Source organism: Macrotis lagotis, chromosome 8, assembly GCF_037893015.1.
Source record: "Macrotis lagotis isolate mMagLag1 chromosome 8, bilby.v1.9.chrom.fasta, whole genome shotgun sequence".
Taxonomy (NCBI): Eukaryota; Metazoa; Chordata; class Mammalia; order Peramelemorphia; family Peramelidae; genus Macrotis; species Macrotis lagotis.
Genome location: NC_133665.1, coordinates 58,400,615 through 58,420,360, shown reverse-complemented (window position 1 = coordinate 58,420,360; position 19,746 = coordinate 58,400,615). Strand labels below are relative to the sequence as shown.

Below are 19,746 nucleotides of genomic sequence, written 5' to 3'. Positions count from 1 at the left end.
CAAGGGAAATAACATGGACAAAGGCATGGAGATGGAATGATCATGACAATAGAGGAGGGGGGCAGAAATACAACTGGATTGCAGACTGCACATTGGGAAATTGTGTAGAATATAGTTATTTATATTTCATTAGGACAAGATCACTGGTAGATCCACTGGTAAAGTCAGGTAGAGAAATTTGAACTTGGAACGGAAGCGTGAGCTTCTGGAGTGGTGGGAGATCAACAGAATGTTATTATCATTAAATAATAGTACAGATCTTTCAGTCTGATTAAGCAAGTGGGAAAATATTTGTATTAATCAAAATCTGATGCGAAATCTTACAGATATACCATGTAAGAGCAGTATTACTGATTTCAAACCCATGAACCCATACATTCATGTAATCTCATTTTTGTTCTTGGTGTATAAATGCAATTGCAGTCATTGTATATGTCCACTGTTAAATATGTTGCTCTTCTGTGGTGATATAAGCTCATTGTTTTTTTACTTGCTTATTGCTGGCAAAAAAAAAAATTTGCCTGTATAAAGTGGACCAGGAGAAAGGGAACAAGGAAAGGAAAGATGGACCTGGGTTAAGAATTCAGTCTTTCATGTTACCTTATTTTTTATTCTAAGCTTCACTTTCCTTTCCATGACTAAGCTAGAGCAATTTATTATGGAGAAGATGTTATTTTTCAACATTTACTCCATTTTAGGAAAAGTAAGAAAAATTTATGAACTGATAAATGAAATTCTGCACTTGGTATTGATTCTTTCTTCATAAATTTATTTTTCCAAAGCAAAACAATTCTCTTCCTGTGAGCTGGGAGGTGTGGAAGCCCTGAAGCCCTGGAGCTGTGTGAATTACAGTTCAGCCTCCGGAGCAGCACTGCTTCCTCTCTCCTTTCCTTCCTGTCTACTTCCTAGGGCTTCATTTTCTGTCAGAGGGTCATCCTTTTTGAATGACTATCAAATATATATGCAGGTGGCATAAATCAGAAAGACTGAACACTCCTGAACACTGAATGCTAAACAGCTGTATCTAATCTGTCAAACCTTTATTGTAGTAATATTATGAATGACAGCAGTTAGAAAAATGAAAACTTTTAAAAGCACTTTCAAGTAACTGTGATTTGGTTGGAGTACACTGATATCCACAGAGAGCCTTAACTAACCTAGCATATTAATTGAAGAGAACAGCTCTGTAAACATTACTTAGGCTGAAATTTTCCAGCACATGGTAGCAGCAAAATAATGGCTCTTAGTCAAATGTTTTTCCCTAGAGAGAATTATTCTTGGAAAGGAAAATCTAGAGGAAAATAATTTATAAACTCATATGCTTTCATAGGGTTCCTAAAGCATCTCCTTGATGATTTATGGCAACTATTTAAGACTCAAAAATGCCAAGAATGTTTGGGAGAGAAAAAAATGCAGTTGGTAGTTAAAGGAAGTTTTTAGAAAATGTGATCAAAATTTAGTAAAACAAAATATAAAGAGCAAACAGAAAATAAAATGTATAAAATTCTTCACGAACATGTGCAGATGCGGATTCTGCAAACCTCATTGAACTTGTGATGTATAATAAACAGAGTTTTAGTTAGTGAGTGGAGATCAAGAAATCCCTAGTTATACTTGCTGGTTCAATTAAGATGAGAAAAATAATTTTTTTTTTATTTTTCAGTCTATTACATAATATGAACCAAGTCTTTCTGCTGTGGGGAAGAAAGAATCAGTACACATTATTTATCTTAACTTGTAAAAAGCCTTAGAAATGTATTCACACTAAAGACTATTAAAAATAAAGTTGTGGAATTGGGAAAGGTATTTTTTTTAGGACAGGAGACTGGGTGGGAGAAAGAGAAAATAGGGATAAAGTACTTCTTTGTATAAAGGAATATGAAAGTGATGTCCTTTAGTGAATGATGTGAGGTTTGGTTGTATGAACATTTAAAAGAAGGAAGTATTTACAACTGAATCTTGAAATTTATAGCTGACACTGACTTCTGATTAACATGATGCCAAGCTGATGAATCTGAACTTCTTTTTAAGGTCTCACAAAATGTTTTACTGGGCAGAAAGCTGGCTAGCAAGTTTCATTATCAGCAGTTATAAGGCAGTGCCATAAGGGAAAAAATAATCCAAACTATACTTCTAGCATAGAGAATGTTGAACGATCATTTGCAACTCTTAAAAGCAAATAAAGAGTTGTACTAGACTGTTCCTGAAGAGAATGGCCCACCGTACCACTTTGACCAGAAGAGTCAAGAAAGGTTTGCATACTGTCAATCATGAAACATAAAATCTTATTCTACCTTTATGTATACTTTTTAAGTGCTCATAGTTCTTTCTAAAAACTGTACATCTAGAAAATTCATGAAACTGGAAAAATTTTAGAGAAAAAAATTGTAATCATCCAGAGGAACTGAGGAACTACCACAAGAGGTTTTTGGGGTTTTTGAAAAACCTCTTCCTATATTTAAAATCAACGATTAAAAGAAGACATGATTAAAATTTTTAAAATCATGAAATATATGAATAAAGTAAACCCAAATATTAGAATTAGGGATAATGATGGAAGGATTATTATCACTGGAGAAGGTTGCCTATCCCTTTTCTTAGTGATCAAGTAGGAAAAACATTTGATGAGCTCTAGTTTGAGGCTCCTCCATTAAATATGGGCTTCACTTTGTAACCAACACATTGGAGGACTACAGGCTATTAACTAGTCATAAATGTAATTGCCTACTCTTCTTGTTTTTCTTGACAAATATTATGAGGCAGAAATCAATATTGGTTTGTGTGATTCTTTTCTTCTATAGGTTTTTAAAAATTATTGACAACAAATATTCATTGAGTAACTATTATGTGCAAGATTATTCTAGATAGGTTTAAGATACTGATCTGCCTTCATGAAAACTGTAGTCATAGAGGTTATAAATTGGGAAGAGAGAATATATGTGTACCTACAAAGTTAATATAATTCAGTTATGTTATATTTATCATACATTAAATGTCAAATAAGAGTATGCTCATAACCATACATAGTAGTTGCTTCCATCTAGTTCACAAGAGAAAGAACTTTTCTTAGGATATATTTAAATGACATATAGATAATTCTGTATGAAAAAGAAGTTCCAGTGAATGGAGAGACACTAATGTAACTCAAATGGAGTCATCTTTGATGGTTAACTTTACCTTCCTCAAGTTCTCCTAAGAAATCTCTGAAGATATCCTGTCAACTATTTGTGAGGCTTGTAACTTTCCTATAGCCTTCTAGGGTTTTTTTTCAGTCTACTTATTTCATGGTGAAGTATTTTTTCCTCTCTTCCTATTTTTATTAACATTTTATTAATCACTTCCAACTCTTCTTCTCCAGCCCTTCCCCCATCTCCCCACCCGAGCACTAGGGATTTCAAGGTTCAGCTTGCATAACAGGTAATAGCAGGCATTTCCTTCTCCTGTGACGGGATATCCTGGCGCCCTTCAGTCTCTCTCTAACTCTGTTTAAAACAGACTCCAGCACAGGAAAAAAACCTCAATCTAAAATTAGCAGTTTGATAGAAGAAAGGCACATGGCTGTCCACTGTACTGTTTGTCAATGAAACAACAAGTCTAAAGAGGGCCAAAATGCATTTCCTTTGTGGGCAAAACAGACCTATTGAGTTTCAGGGGGTGATGGTGGGGCCATTAAAGGAGATAGACATACCAAACCCAGGGAAAGTATCTTAAACTTTCTAGGTTTGAACACTGTGCTCTTCCTTGGCTATCCCCTTCAATCTCTTTACCCTGAAATGATTCTTCCTATTTCAAGGACTAAAAAAAAAAAAACCCCCCCCAAAAAAACTATTGTGCCAAAAAAGGAGAACACACCTATTTTAATGTTACACAAACTCTTTACCAGGGAATTTCTCATTGATAAAAGAAAAATCACTTCTTCTCTGTTAGAGAAATGGCAATGCAGGGAATTTCTTCCACTTTTTCCTATTCTGAAGTGGTTTTTTCCCCCCCATTCTGAAACTAAAGACTATGTAAATTTGACAAATGACCAAATTAATTCCATCAGTCCTAATATGATATAGAATTTGTTGTGTCCCTTTCTGCAGTGGCTACTTTCAAAGGTATCAACATTCTGACCCTCTTTTGAAGAGGGTTTCTCAAGTTAGTCAGGATCCTGGAAATTATTTTCATACCTTTCATTATTTCCAGAGTGATTCATTTTAGACTTCTAGTAGTTTCCTTTCCTGAATGGGTCAAATCTATTCATTCATTACTGCAGAATTAAGTAGTTTGCAATTCCTGCCTTATCTTCAAGTAAGGTACTTACTTGCAAGTTGGAATACAGCAGCAATGGCTTCCTCCCACCACTGGGTGTCCTGTGAAATGATGGGCAAGTCCATCAGCCCCAAGACAAAGATGAGCTGTCCTGCGGTGAGGGCAACAGTAGCAATCAGGTTACAGGCCCGCATCATATCAAACTGCACTGTGAGAGACACACCAAAAGAAAAGAGGACTATATTAGACCAAAGACTGGGTCTCAGACTGAAATACTGGATGAAATAATTCAATATTGTTGGCCTCACAAAGTTCTAAATAAGTTCTGCACCTTTACTACATCTCTGAATAATTATTTTGATTTCCAATTCATTATTATGCTTTTGAAAACAATATTAACATCTTATGTTTTCATAGTTTCTTATACTTTTCAAAACCCTTTCCCTTCTATCATGTGAAATCTGTTGAAGATCCTTTCCATTACATCAAGTGGTACTATCAAAGCACATTTCTGTAATAAAATAAGCAGTATTCTGGAAGTGGAGCATTCACAATTTATTCCACCAATGTGTCTCTGCTCAGTGACCTTTGCTCTAATAACCTTCAATAAGCACTCGACATTGTCGCCTCTTCTCAGTTACTTTCTTATCTACCATACCTTGGAATAGCTCATTTTTATTATTTTTATCAAGATTTAATAAAATCACAACTGTTATGCCGTGATGACCAAGCACTTTCCCTTGAAAGTACAGGAGAACCCAATTTCAAATAGGAAATTGGAAAGGAAAACAGAATGTTGCCCAAGTCTAAAGGATTCAATTCAGTGCCATACAAAAAGCACTTATTAAATTCCTACTCAGTGTGAGGCACCATGGCCAGCTTTGAGGGAAATCAACAACACAGAACAGTTTGTCCTCATGGACCTTACTCTTTATTTGGAAATACAATAAGGATATAGATAGAGTTAAAGCCTATACAGAGTAAATACAAAATAACTTCAAGAGGAAGAGAGGATCAGTTAGTTAGGTATGTCAGGAAAGTTCCTGGGCAGCAGAGGGCTCCTGAATTGAGCCTGAAAGGAACCTGGGAGTAAGGAAGGGCAAAGCGAAGCTATGAGGAGCAGGAGGAAGGTCAGTTTGGTGCAATGTGGGGTGCAGGGAGGAGCGTGGTCCTCATGGTTCCTTCAGGGACTGTACTTCTTAGCCCTCCCTGGCAACAGTGGTTTGCACAATGATGGTATTTGTCCTTCATTCTCAAAGAACAACATGTCATCAGGGAGGTGATGCCATGACAAGTACTTGAATTGGATTTGAGTGAGGGGGATGCTGTGCTATGTTACCAGTCTCACTTTCTCCTACAGAGTTATCTAGGTCCAGTGACCAGATATGAATCAGATGACTGGAGATGGCCCTGGATGCAGGGCAGAGTTAAGTGACTTGTCCAAGGTCACACAGTGGCATGTAACTGAGGCTGAATTCAAACTCCCATCCTCTTGACTCCAAGGCCAGTGCTCTACACACTGTACCACCAAGTTGCCTTTTTTGCAGAAGGAACTCAAAGTGAAAATATTTGCCAAAATGATAGAGTAAGGAAAGAGGCTACAAACCATTGTCACAAACTAAGGGTTCCATGGGGGTAACCATCAATGTTTAGCAACTGGTCCTCCCCCAAAGTGTAGCCATGACACACTTTTAAGTTTAATCTATACTATTAGCACTTTCTTAAATGTAGAGCCTATTAACTATAAATTAAGCCCTGGTTTGTTTACGGATTTCTGAGGTGTAAATGCTCCCACTGAAAAGTTAGCATTTGGCCAGGTTTAAACTGATTTCTAGTAACCTTCCGAGTCCAGTAGTAGTGACCAGAAGCTGTGTAATGCAGGGTCTTGATGTCCCTTCTTGTGTCATAGAGTTTCCATGCAACTCTCCTCTTTACTGAACCTTAGGAAATAGGTTTTGTGAGCTGAATCAAAGCAAAGAAATTTAAAACTATTTCACTTGCAAAATTCTCCAAAGAAAAACACCACTCTTCAAAGGAGTAGTCTAGATTGTTGTCTTAGGAGACAGTTTCCCCAGAAATGTTTCACAAATACTTTTGAGGGCCTAAGATTTGGGGATGAAGACCAAATTTCAGAATAACTTACTACAAGGTATGAGTAAAATCCAGAAAAGACTTGATAAGTATCTATGCATTTGTGATTTTTCTGTTCTTTTCACCTGATAATTTTTTTGCCATTTTTTGGTAATTTTTAAAATAAATTTTTGGCAAGATGATGTAATCCTTCTTCAAATTTCACGTTGTTGCTTTTTTTTCCTTTCCTCATTGCACATTTAAAAAAAAACACCTTACACTTTGTGAAAGTTAATTTGAAACCTTTTCATCAGTACCTTTATTTATATAATTTTCCTTTCTATAATGTTTTTTCTACATCTTCTTGTTTGCTTATATAGATTTTGCTTCACTTTGCTGACAATATCAATCCACAAAGATCTTTCTCTTCAGAAATTTCAGAGCATATACTGCCTAGAAAATTTACTTAAGACTCATACTGTTTCATACTGTTATATTTATCTCTTTACATTATTCTTATCTCCTTAACTGAAATGTAATGTGTTTTAAAGAAGGGATTACTCTTCTTGATATGTCCCAATGCCCTATCTATTCAATAAAACACATTATATATATTTTATATATATATATATATATATATAATTGAAAAATGTTGGTTGAATGATGATAAATAACACTTGATTAAGCTATCATATTTTCCAATATGATATCTGTTTTGATGGATTTGTAATCTCATGTATGTAAGCAATCTTTCTAGCTGAACAAATTGTATCCCATCTATGCTTTCTCATCTTGTCTGGACTTTCCCATAAATCCTCCACAGGATACCTACACAGAACTACAGGGGGCCTTCCTCTAGATTCATGTTTTCCAATTTTTAAAAATTGCTCCTATCAAGAAAATGAATGAACCCCCAATATTTTTATAAATCATAGGCAAAAATAGAAATTTAAAAGATAATATGAAGATGAAATAAATAGTATTCTTAAAAAATTAAGTTTCATTAACAGTATAAAAACTATTTAAATATTATTATTTTAATGAAATTTTGTTAAATAAGCATCAACATTTTTGGAAAATCTTCATTTAATGCTTTGATTGAAGAATTTAGAAGCCTGGTTCTAAGATTAATTTATTTTGATACTTGTTGACTATTAGCTAAAGGTAAAACTAAAACAGAATGAAACCTCACAAAGACATGTAGAATCAAATGAAAGAAGTACATTGTTGGATGTAGTTATAAAATATTGATATTGATTTTTTAAATTTTTTCTTTTATTTAAGGCAATGGGGTTTTGAGTGACTTGCCCAAGTCACTAGGCAATTATTAAGTCTCTGAGGTCACATTTGAACTCAGGTCCTCCTTCCTTGACTCCAGGGCTTGGTGTTCTATCCACTGTGCCATCAAGCTGCCTCGATACTCATTTTTTAATCTCATTCATCTACTATGTAAAGATTTTGTTGAAATACTGCTCATAAATTTTCATATCTTTAGATGTTAATTATTTGTTCTTCTAAACTGGAAAATAATTGCATTTTTATATTTTTACAAATGGTTTTAAAACCTTTGGAAATGCTTTATTTAGAAGATTTTTAAATAGGATAGATGATTCTGTTCCTGGTTTGTAAAGTATACATATATGAATTTCTCTCTCTCTCTCTCTCTCTCTCTCTCTATATATATATATATATATATATATATACATATACATATACATATACATATATGTATATATATATAATAAAAAATTCAATGTTTCAATGTCTTGCTAATCAAAATGACTTTACACTATTACTTATATCTTAAGGCTCAATATCCATTTTCAGCAAAGTTCAACATTTCCAACAGTACATATCAATCCATATTTCTAATAATTGACTTGATAATTTTGAGTTTTTTAACTGACTTGTTTTTTCTTTATAATATAAATATAGATAGAGGGTTTTACCATTTTCTTACTTTCAACCCTGCTCACATCAGTATTGTCTTCTGGACTCTCTAGGTCACTTGACCATTCTTTGAAGTTTAGTTTATTAAAAACTAGCTAATATAATACATATATATCCACACTGTACTCAGTCATTTGTAAACTGTGAAATACACCAAAATATATTGGAAGTGAAAAAATCAATGAAGGCTCCATTATCAATCTCTCTTTGTCATAGCGTTCCTACTTTTCATCTAGGGTAACTCATATGTCATACATAATACATAACTATTTGACTTAAAGACTAAGTGAAGGCGTCAGTGACAATTAGTGTAGTAAATATTAGTAAAAAAATCATTTTAAGGTAAAAATGGATATAAATAGAAATTCTAATATTTTCTTCCTGAATTCCAGAGAACCATATTACATTGCCCAGTTTGGAGGCAACTGCTCTAAGACCTCTTGAAATCATGAATGAAACACATAAACATATTATGGAACATATCATTTTTCTTTCATTTTCTTTTTTTTAATCATACATTTTTCTCTTTTTTTTGAGATTAAGTCTCCTAGTGTAGAAATACATGAGTTGGACCCATACTTGATCAACAATGCTCAGTTTCTTACTGGGCCCACATTTCCTCTTGTTAGGCAGCCTGGTTTCTCCCTTGGTCACCTTCCTCTCAAGGGCTCAGAATACTGCTGCCAGTCTTAGAGCAGACATCTGATTGACTTTAGCCCTACTTCAAGATTCCTGAGTCCAAGGGATCCACTAACTTTAACCTCCCTAATTGGAGGAATCCCAGGTCGCTACTAGGCTCCCCAGTAGGAGGGACCACAGTGTATTCCACTTCACCCAGCCTCCCTCATTTTCACTATCTAACCAATATAGCTCTTTTTCTAATATTATATTTCTTCAATGATAACCTTATACTAAATATAATTTAAGAAAATAAGAAAAACTAATTTAAGGAAATTTTTTAAAAAATCTACTTTTTATTACTGGGTATGGTCTGATTAAGATGAAATTTTTCATCAAGGTAGAAAAATTGAGGATTTATAAAATAGAAATAGCTTAAGGAAGAGTTCTAAAGCCTTTCTACCTTCTTTTTTGACCTCTCTTTCACACAATGGCTCCCTTTCTTTAGTCCTTTGTGGCACAAATGCCCTCTGTACTATCTGGTTATTCAAAACAATCCCTATAAATGCCCTCTCCAAAATTGTTTACTCTTTTTTGTTGCTTAGCCTGCATCAAAACTGTATTCCTCAGTGGAATGTCAGAAAGAAATCTAACTAAACTTCTCACATCAGTTTGTGAATTTCAGGGGTTTGAGAAATTGAAATGATCTCAGGTAGGGGTAGGGTAAGAATTATTTGGTATTTTATATGATAGGATAAATTTTGTAATAATAAACTTTTTCTTTGTCAAATCAGTTCACTTCAAATTTGAAATTGGCTTCTTTTTATAACTATGTTATTAGAATTGAGTGTCTAAATATGAGTGTAGCCAAAAGAAGGATCTGTAAATGTCAATTTTTTTCACTTAGTCTTTATTATTATGAGCTTAACAGATAACAAGCATGAATATTTCAGTATTCAAAGAATGACAAATTCTCTACAAAACAATGAACTTCTGTTCTTCTGTTATATATAATTTACATTTTAAGTGTATTTCAAATTTCAATGAAAGGCAATAAAAACTGCCCTGCTTGTCTGTCCCTTTTGAACTTTTTTGTATTTTAATATATTCCATTAATTTTCTCTCTTTTTTTGTATCATAGCAATGCTTTATTACCTTTTTCCCCACAACTTCCTACCTAAATAGAAACCTTTCCTTGTAACAAATAAGCATAAATTATCAAAAGAATCCACATCTTCACTGTCTGAAAATGTTTATCTCATTTTGTACTTCTATTCTGTAACTTCTCTCCCAGAATATCAGAAGCATGTTTCATCATCAGTTTTGTGAAATCATGATTTATCATATCATTGATTAACATTCATAAGTCCATCAAAGTTGTTTACCTTTTCATTATTGTTGAACTGTCAGTTATTCTCATGGTTCTGCTTCATTAAATTTGCATCAGTTCATTCAAGTTTCTCTCGGTTTGATTGTAATTTTTATAGCTTTTGAAAAAAACTGTTTTGAAAAAACTTTGATAAAAAATTCAATACCAAAGGCTAGGACCTCAGTTGAAATTTAGTCACCCTAGATTTGGAGGGAATAATTTTTTATAGGGAATTATATGACTAGATAAGAAACAAAGTTTAGGAGGAATAGTACTTCTTTTAAATGAATAAACAGGGCCAGCTAGGTGGCGTAGTGGATAAAGCACCGGCCTTGGAGTCAGGAATACCTGGGTTCAAATCTGGTCTCAGACACTTAATAATTACCTAGCTGTGTGGCCTTGGGCAAGCCACTTAACCCCGTTTGCCTTGCAAAAACCTAAAAAACCAATGAATGAATGAATGAATGAATAAACAGTGAAGTTCTCCAGGGATTTGGTCTTGGATTGACCTCAGTTAGCATTTTTACAAATTATCTGGAAGTTGATATTACACATTGAAGTAGCCACACTAAGCCATTTTGAGTAGGAAAATATCAGGTGAATGGGGTTTTTTATCTTTTTAGCATGTTTTTAATCTGTTTAATCTGTTTAGTTTAGGATTGAGGAGTGGATAAAAAAAGCAGATGAGTTTCAGTGTGTTCAATATAATATATTTAGGGTGAAAATATATAAACTATAGGATATTATAGCATTATCAAACCTTTTTCATCATATACCCCAAGAGCAATTTTTTTGCACATATACAATGTATATATTTTTATGTATGTGTTTTATATATTTGTTTATGTTTATATTTTCTTATTTATGGGTTATATGTATTGCTACTTTACTAATAATTATGTACATTATAAAACTTTCACACAAAAAATAGAAACTAAAAAGACAAGAGAAAAATGAAATCATATTTGATCCAGAAGTCAATAAACCAAACATGGGGTTTTATTGAGGAGAATGACATGGTCAGACCTGTGCTTTAGAAAAATTGCTTTGGCAGCTCTATGGAAGAAAGATTGGAGAGGAAAAATACCCGAGACAGAGAGACCAACTAAGAAGCTTTCAAAATTGTCCAGGAGAAAAGTGAGGAGGGGTTGAACTTGAGTTGGTGTCTTTGGAGTAGAGAGGAGCCAGATAAGGACAATATGTAGTAGAAACAAGGATTGATAGATGGGTTAAGGATGATACTGAGATTGTGAGAACTTGGCTGAGTGGAAGGTAATAAGGAAGTTTAGGGCAGCTGGGAGGCGCAGTGGATAGGGCATTGGTCCTAGAGTCAGGAGGACCTGAGTTCAAATGTGACCTCAGACACTTAATAGCTGTGTGACCTTGGGCAAATTGCTTAATTCATCTGATTGCCTCACATCCAGGCTCATCTCCTAATCAGTCATCCTGATCCATATCTGGCCACTGGACCCAGATGACTCCCTAGGAGGAAGTGAGGCTGAGACTTAGCAGAATACTCCCTCACTCAAATTCAGTTCATGTGCTTATCATGGCATCACCTCCCTGAAGTTATGGTCTTCTTCGAAAAAACAAAAGACAACTATCATCATCATCATCATCACCATCAACAGGGAAGTTTGGAAGAGGAGTAGATTTAGCAGAAAGGGGAATGTTATGATCATCTGTGATACAGATTACAGTCCTCCCATGCCTGCTCATCCTGTGTGTCTTACTCTTTTCTACCCAAAATGAGTAGAGAAGGCAGGGTTTTTACTCACAGATTACACTGCCCTTGATCTAGGGTTTAAAAGATAAGGATGAAGTTTTTCATTGGCACCCTCCTATCTGCTGCTGTGTATATCAAAGACCCTCAGAGATGAATCTCAAGTTCAGAAAAGGGGAAATTGAGAGTTTGCACAATTGCACAGCAGAGGGAGGAGGAAGAATCTGGCATTATTGGAGTATAAGGGTTGTTGTAGTTATGTTGAAGATAACCCCTCAATTGGCTATCCCAGCAAAGGTTGGATACAACCTATCTTCCACCCTCTGATTCATAAACCACATACCCTTTGGAGTCAGTTCATGGCCCTCTGAGATAAGACCAACATTTCCTCTTTGGCGACCACTGAACTAATAGACCCTGAGCTTAATTGTAACTTAGAAGAGAATCATCATGGAGAATTATCATAATCTGTTCTCTGAATTTATTGTTTTATTGTGCTTCAGTAGCCAAAAGGGAAACAGAATTCTGAAGAGTATTATTGAGTATAAAATGGAAAATGTTATTCTATCCTTGTTCAAAATGACAGTATACCTTCATCTGGAATGTTGTGTACATTGTTGTGTTCTGGTTGCCACACATGACGGAAGGAATAATGGAGCTGGAGAACAGCCAAGAACTGGAAAGACTGTCACCATATGAGTATTGAAAATATTATAATTTTGGGGTCTGGAAAGATAAAGACTGAGAAGGAATGTGATTGATGTATGTAAAATCATGAAGGATGTCTGTCAAATCAAGTTTTTTCAATTTGCATAGGATTTGACTCAGCAGTTCTCAACACAACAATCCACCATCTCCTTAAATGTTCCTCCTTTCCCTTCAGTGACACTAAACTATCCTGCTTCTTCTCTCTCTGACCTGTTTTCACTTCTTTTCCTACCTTATAAAAATGGCCAGTCTGGAAAGTTCAATCTATGGTCTCTTTCTCTTCTCTCACAACTTTTAGCTATCACCTCTATATCTCTATGTCATCTCTATATCTATATCTTTTCCAAGTTTTCCCAACTCAAATATATTTTTCAAAGTTATTAATGTTTCTGTTACAGTTAGTGTTCTTTTATCATCCATTGGTTATTACAATTTGTTCATTCAATTGCAATAAGATTAAAAGTTTAATGATGAGGGACTGTGTATCTAATAGAGCAACATCTTGTTTATCTGGCATCATTTAAGGAAAGAGATGTTCCACATAAGTGAATTTTTTACATAACATAAACTTAGCTTTTTAATCATCAAAACTTCTACATATTTAACCATACTAATGTAAATCTTTCTATAACATACTACCTATTTTTCTGCTTTTTCAAATTGACTCTACACAACCTAACAGACAACTCAGGATTGGCATTCTGGGACAGATCTACAATACAATGTAGCTCTCAGAGATTACTGAAATATGTACAAGTATTTGCCACTACAATAAATGGATCCATAATGTTTTGCTTTTTGAAATCAAAGATCCTATTTTTATAGTTTTTCTATCTTTTTCTCACTTTCAGACTATTAGCTTTTATTTTTTGATCCTGTCAATACCACTAGCAACACTACCCACCTTTTGATTTTCTGTGTCTAATTTGCTTTGGGCCAAGAGACAAATAACCAAATTTGTGAGAGTATATCAAAATAAGAATAAACACATTGGGTAAGAATTTCTTCAAATCAGAAAGAACTTCAATGACACCTTTGTTGACTGCTCAGAGATATTTAGAAAAATAAAACTCAAAAAACATTGACATTGTCTGCAGTTTGCTGGATAGTTGAAATTAGACTAGTCATTCAAGTAACCCATGTGTCAGTATGGTAAATATTTAACCCTAATAAGTGTATATTATATGTCACTAAGTGCTTCTTAGGAAAATCTGTTCTCTTTCAGATGCAGGTAATGTTCACTTTTCTTCAGGACCTTTTCAGAACTTTTAAGATTGTTGTATTCCTGACCAAAAGGCAGAACAAATGGCAGGGTTCATTAGCATTGCCTAAACTGTCATTTCTGCCACTTCTGTAAAGCCTCATTTGTTAAGTTCTCACTGAGCCACATAAAAATTTCCCTTGACTCTACTCTATATTTCATGGTGAAAATGAGTTTAAACGAATCCTATGCTGAGGATGGACAAGGGTTTATAGTTAACCCTTGTGAAAGTCACATAGTTACAAGCCCAGCCTTGTGCCTCTTTCTGTCCTAGCATTCTTTTGCCCATGAAGACTATGAAGTAAGGATTATCTCACATTGTATTTTAGAACTACTTTGTGGATGTTCTGATTATCCTGTTCTGAGCTCCAACTATCTTTTACTCAGCTGTTTCCATTTTCTCTCACAAGTCTCTCCCAAATAACACCATATGTCACTCCGTTATTTATTGGACCAATGAGAATCATTTCAGACTCCTCACAAAAATCTACATACATATAAGATTTACTCAGTTTGTATGAATATAAATAAGAATAGGAATACTGATATATGGCATAGGACATGTATTCATATTGTTTCTGTATTCTTTATTCTTAATTAAACAGAACAGTTAGATAAATGGTAATAAATGTCATTTTATCTTCTTTTCCATGAGGCTTCACCTTCTTAATCAGGAATGACATTTCTTTCATTTTAGAGGTTTAGGTAGCACTCAAAAAAGTTATTTCTTCTTGGGTACTTGGTTCACAATTAAACTATGCTTTCATAAGGGGAGTAGAATATAAATTTCTTAAGAGCAGAAACTAGCTCACATTTCTATATTTGTGAAGCACATAGTAGATATTTAATATTTGTTGACTGATTTCTTTATGTATGACTTATGGTCTAAATATTCAGATTGTTTGAGAGAAAGAAAAATCATTTCAACTCATTATTCTCTTTTATTTAGCAAAATGTACATTTTGTTAGAACGGTTAACAAATTCATTTCCTCTTCAAAATTCTCCATTTGGCTACAAAATTCAATCTTCAGTCCATCTATGTCACTCCCCTTCTCAAAAAGTTTTAGTGGTTCCATATTGTCTATAGAATCCAAAGCCCTTCACAGCTGGCTTCAGCCTATACCTTTCCAGACTTAATTCATGCCATTTGTCTTTGTTCAATCTGTGTTTCAACCAAATTGCTCTAGTATGTTTGAGATGCTGAAGGATTCAAAGACAAAATGATTAAGTGGCATTCTGGGAAACAACATTTATTTTAACTATATAGTTATAATGTAATTTGAGAATGGAAAGAACACTGTCAGCCAAAGAATTGGGAAAGACTCTTGGGAAGTGCCATCTGAAATGGACTTTAAATGAAGCGAAGAATTATACCAGATGAAGGAGCTGAAGCTAGGCCTTCAGTGGGATAGCCAGTCACACCTCTTGAGACAAGAAACAGCATCTCCTTGCCTCCATTATCCCTTTTTACTTGTTACTTGGGCCTTTTTGATGCTTCACCTAAATACACTTAAGTCTTTGGGACAATGTTGATATGATAGTTCACATTTATAGAGGTCTTCATTGTGGACTCAGAGCTACAGTGTGGGCATGTCTATTTGAGGACTAGAGAGACTTCTCAAAAGAAGATGACGACTAACAATTCTCCAAAACCCATTTACTGAATCCTAGAGGTGGGATCTAAGAGTCAAGGCAAATTACAATCAACAAGCATTTATTAGTACCTACTATATGCCAACCAAAGCACAGGGAAATACAAAGAAACACTAAAGACATCCCTGTGATTGAACAGCACACAGTCTAATGGAGGACTCTGTTCAAACAAAATGTTTACAGGGTAAAGTGGAAGAGCTAACATAGAGGTCAAGGAGAGGAAGGAGGTCAGGAAGTGGGAGGTAGAGCATTCTGGACTAATTGAGGAGATAAGGCCTGAGAAATGGAGATCCTGGAGGACTGACTGTTTACAAAGTACTCTCCAGATTACTGACTTCTAAAGTAGTTAATGCAGCATTGTCACTCTTATTTTAGAGATGAAAAAACCCTAAAATCTCAGAGGTCAATTTGCACCTGACTCCATGGCTTCTATAGTAGGTACTTAATGAAAGTTTGTTGACTTGAATTGCCCAACTTTATACAGAGTGAAAGAGAACAAGAAATCAAAACCAAAAAAGTCCTCTGCCTCCAATCCACAGTTCTTTTTGCTATATCGCACAGCCTCTTTACGATCTACAGACCTCCCCATTTCTTTTTTCTTGTAATTGTAGCATAAGTTAAAGAGAGGCTGCATGGTGTAGTGGAATCAGAAACACCTGAATTTGAATCCTGCTTTAAAGGAGCATGTGTGACACTGGCTGAATCACTTCCCTCCTCTTGATCCATTACAAATCTGTGAAATGAGAGGGTTAGCCAAAATGATCCTGTGAATGTATGGGCTGCAGGAAATGAATTTAAATTATTTCATTTCAGTGAGGCCATTTTTTGTTAAATATGGCCATTTACGGAGAATTACAAACTCAGAACTAGTACTTGTTGGACTGATGCAAACAAAACATAGCCCTTTGGGTGCTTTCTAAACTTTGCTAAAGAAAATCCATTGATCATAGGATATATTTAACAATTAAAAATACACAAAATGGACTGCTTGCTTTTCCTTTCTGAATCATACATCTATAAAGTAACTTTTATCATTCTCTGCACTGCAAAAGTTGAAAATTGCTTGGAGGTATTTCTGTCTCCTCAGAGACAAGGAGTCTGAGGCTCTTTAGCCTGTCCAGATGATGAAAAGGTACCACACAAAATAAGAGCAACACCATTTAGATTAAATTTTGTACTAGGAATTGATCATTGGTCCAACAATTCTAGAAAGCAATTTGAAATAACTGCAATATCCACTAAGCCTATCTCCAAAAGGTCAAAAACAGAAAAGAAGGCCTAGTATTTCAGGAAAATATTCATAGCAGTTCTTTTTATTTCAACAAAGAAATGGAAATAAAGTAGATCCTCATCAATTAGAAAATGGCTTCACCAATAATGGCACATTAATGTCATGGAATATCATTGTATCATGAGAAATGGGAAGAATTAATTATATGAGCTGATGAAGAGTAAAGGATCAAAATCAGGGAAACAATACATACCATGAATATAATAAATAGAAAGCACAAACGTGACCCCAAAGAAGAGGTGAAAAACTTTTTTTTTTTTTCAAAAAAATTCTCTTTTTTGGAGTAGTGGGAAACTGTGGGCTGTGTGGGACAGAACACATATCAACCATAGTTGATTTTCTTTTTAATCCCCTCTTATGACAAAAGATGAAAGGCTTGCTAGGTAGGGGAGGCATATTTAAAAATGAAGGTGATAAGTATAAAAGAGATCAATATTTTTTTAAAAATAGAAAAAATAAATAAAATGAATTTTAGGATGCATTACCTCAATATCTCAACTACCTCAATGTCTTTAATCTATAACTTACTAAACAAGTAAATGAGACAAAGTGAGAAGGTAACCAAATCTGAGCAAGGAGAAGGGGTTTCCTGGACAGGAATATGACTAGAGCAGTGGTATTATGGGAGTTCATGAAGTAGGCACTGTGCTAAATGCTCCTTACAAATATTTTCTCAACAGATCCTCGTAACAACCCTGCCAGATATGTGCTCTTTTCCCCATTTTATAGTTGAGAAAACTGAGGCAAACAGAGAGTAAGCTAAGTAAGTTTCTGAGGCATTGCACCATCTGCTTCCTCTTAGTGAACTTTAAAGAATTTCTAGATCAAGTGGAAGAGTTCCTGGACCAAGTCAGATTCCTGAACCAAAAGGTAAAGCCTCTTGAGGGAAATTGGTGTCCTCACAGTACTGAAGGAGGATGCTGATAAAATCTTCACCACAAAAGCTCTAGCCCTGTCCATAGAGCAGAAATTTCTCTATTATTATTTATTTATAGTGATTTTCCCCTTTTGTCTTATTCTTTTTTTAAATTGATATTTATTTTTTAAAGCACAGAGGTTTTCCCAGGTTTTTCTGATTATTATTTCTTATAGCACAGTACTATAACATCACATTTATACAACACAACTTATTGCCATTCCCCAAATGATGGGCATTCCCTCATTTTCCAATTCTTTGCCACCATTAAAATTAAAAGAGCTTTTATAAATATTTTGTATATATTGGCCCTTTCCCTCTTTTTTTTTTTTGATCTTTTTAGGGTATAACCCTAGAAAAATCTTTATTTATTAGGTTAAAAAGTATACATAATTTATTGGCTTTGGGGGCATTGTTTCAAATTGTTCTCCAGAATGGTTAAATCATTTCATAACTCCACCAATATTGCATTAATGTCCCAATTTTTTCATATCCTTCCAGCAATTATCATTTTCTTTTCTATCACCTTAGTTGATCTAATTGGGTATGAGATGGTACTTCAGAATACTCTTAATTTACAATTATTGATAACTTTGATTTATTTCTATGAAAACTCTTTATTCATGTCTTTTAACCATTTATCATTTGAGGAATGGCTCTTAATTCTTAAAAATTTGACTCAATTCCCTATATATATCTTTAAAATGAAAACTTTATCAAAGAAATTTACTACAAGATTTTTTCCCTCCAGTTTCCTGCCTTTTTAATTTTAACTATGTTGATTATGTTTCTACAAAAATTTTAATTTTATATAATCAAAATTATCCATTTTGCCTCCTATGAACATCTCTGCCTCTGGTTTGGTCATGAATTCTTCCCCTATCCATAATTAATTTTTTCCCTATTGCACTAATTTGTTTATAGTAGCAACCTTTTTGCTGAAAATCAGGCAGCTATGTTGAACTTATCTTGATAATTCTGTGGGAGGTTTGATCTATAGCTAATTTCTACCACAACATTTTCTAGTTTTCCTAATAGTTTTTGTCAGATAGTAAATTCTTGCCTCAATACCTGTAAACTCTGGGTTAATCAAACCATAGGTAACTGCTCATTTGCTTCTGTATGTTATGTACCTAACCTATTCCACTAACCAATCTCTTTCTTTTTTTTTTTTAACCCCACACTAAATTGTTTGGAAGATCACAACTTTGTAGTACTATTTGAGATCTGGTACTGCTAGGGTCCTTTCTCCCCCCCCCCCCATCTTTTTAAATTGATTCCCTTGATATTCTTGATATCTTGTTCCTACAGATGAATTTTAGAACAATTTTGGGTACTTGGACATGGCACTGAATAAACAGATTAACTTAAATAGTATTGTCATTTTTATTAAATTGACTTAGTCTACCTGTGGGCAATTAACATTTTCTAGATGCTTAGATTGACTTTAAATTGTGTGAAAAGTGTTTTGTATTTGTGTCAATGTAGTTCCTAGGTTTGTCTTGGCAGATAGACTCCCAAGTATTTTATATTGGCTAATTATGGAATTTATCTTTTTATCTCCTCTGGTTTAGTTGGTAATATTCAAAACTGTTAATGATCTGTTTAGGTTTACTTTATATCCTGCAGCTTGGCTAAAGTTGCTAATTGTTTTTGATTAATTTTTCTAGTTGATTCTCCAGGGGTCTCTCTCTTTCTACATATCTATATACATATGTGTGTGTGTATACACACACACACACACACACACATACATATATATATATATATATATGCCATCTGCAAAATTACTTTTTAGAACAACTGAATCAATTTACTTCCAATGGTGTCCTAGGAGTTTTGATTTTTTTTTACTTAGTGTGTGTATTTTCATAAATACTACATGTTGTCTCTAACCAGATTCTAAAAGCTTCCTAAATGTAATGATTGTTG

The 19,746-nt window shown here is 34.3% G+C and overlaps 2 protein-coding genes across 4 annotated transcripts in view; one reads left to right on the top strand and one right to left on the bottom strand.

The window, feature by feature from the left end:
* IFT140 (intraflagellar transport 140) overlaps window positions 1-19,746 on the top strand; it is a 211,361-nt gene that overhangs the window by 135,637 nt on the left and 55,978 nt on the right. The gene's annotated exons all lie outside the window — the stretch shown is intronic.
* The window catches only part of TMEM204 (transmembrane protein 204), a 56,934-nt gene that overhangs the window by 18,773 nt on the left and 18,415 nt on the right, over window positions 1-19,746 (bottom strand). For both annotated transcript variants that reach the window (XM_074197173.1, XM_074197172.1), the window contains exon 3: window positions 4,307-4,462. In XM_074197173.1, the coding sequence (XP_074053274.1) occupies window positions 4,307-4,462 (156 nt within the window). The remainder of the gene's footprint in view (window positions 1-4,306; window positions 4,463-19,746) is intronic.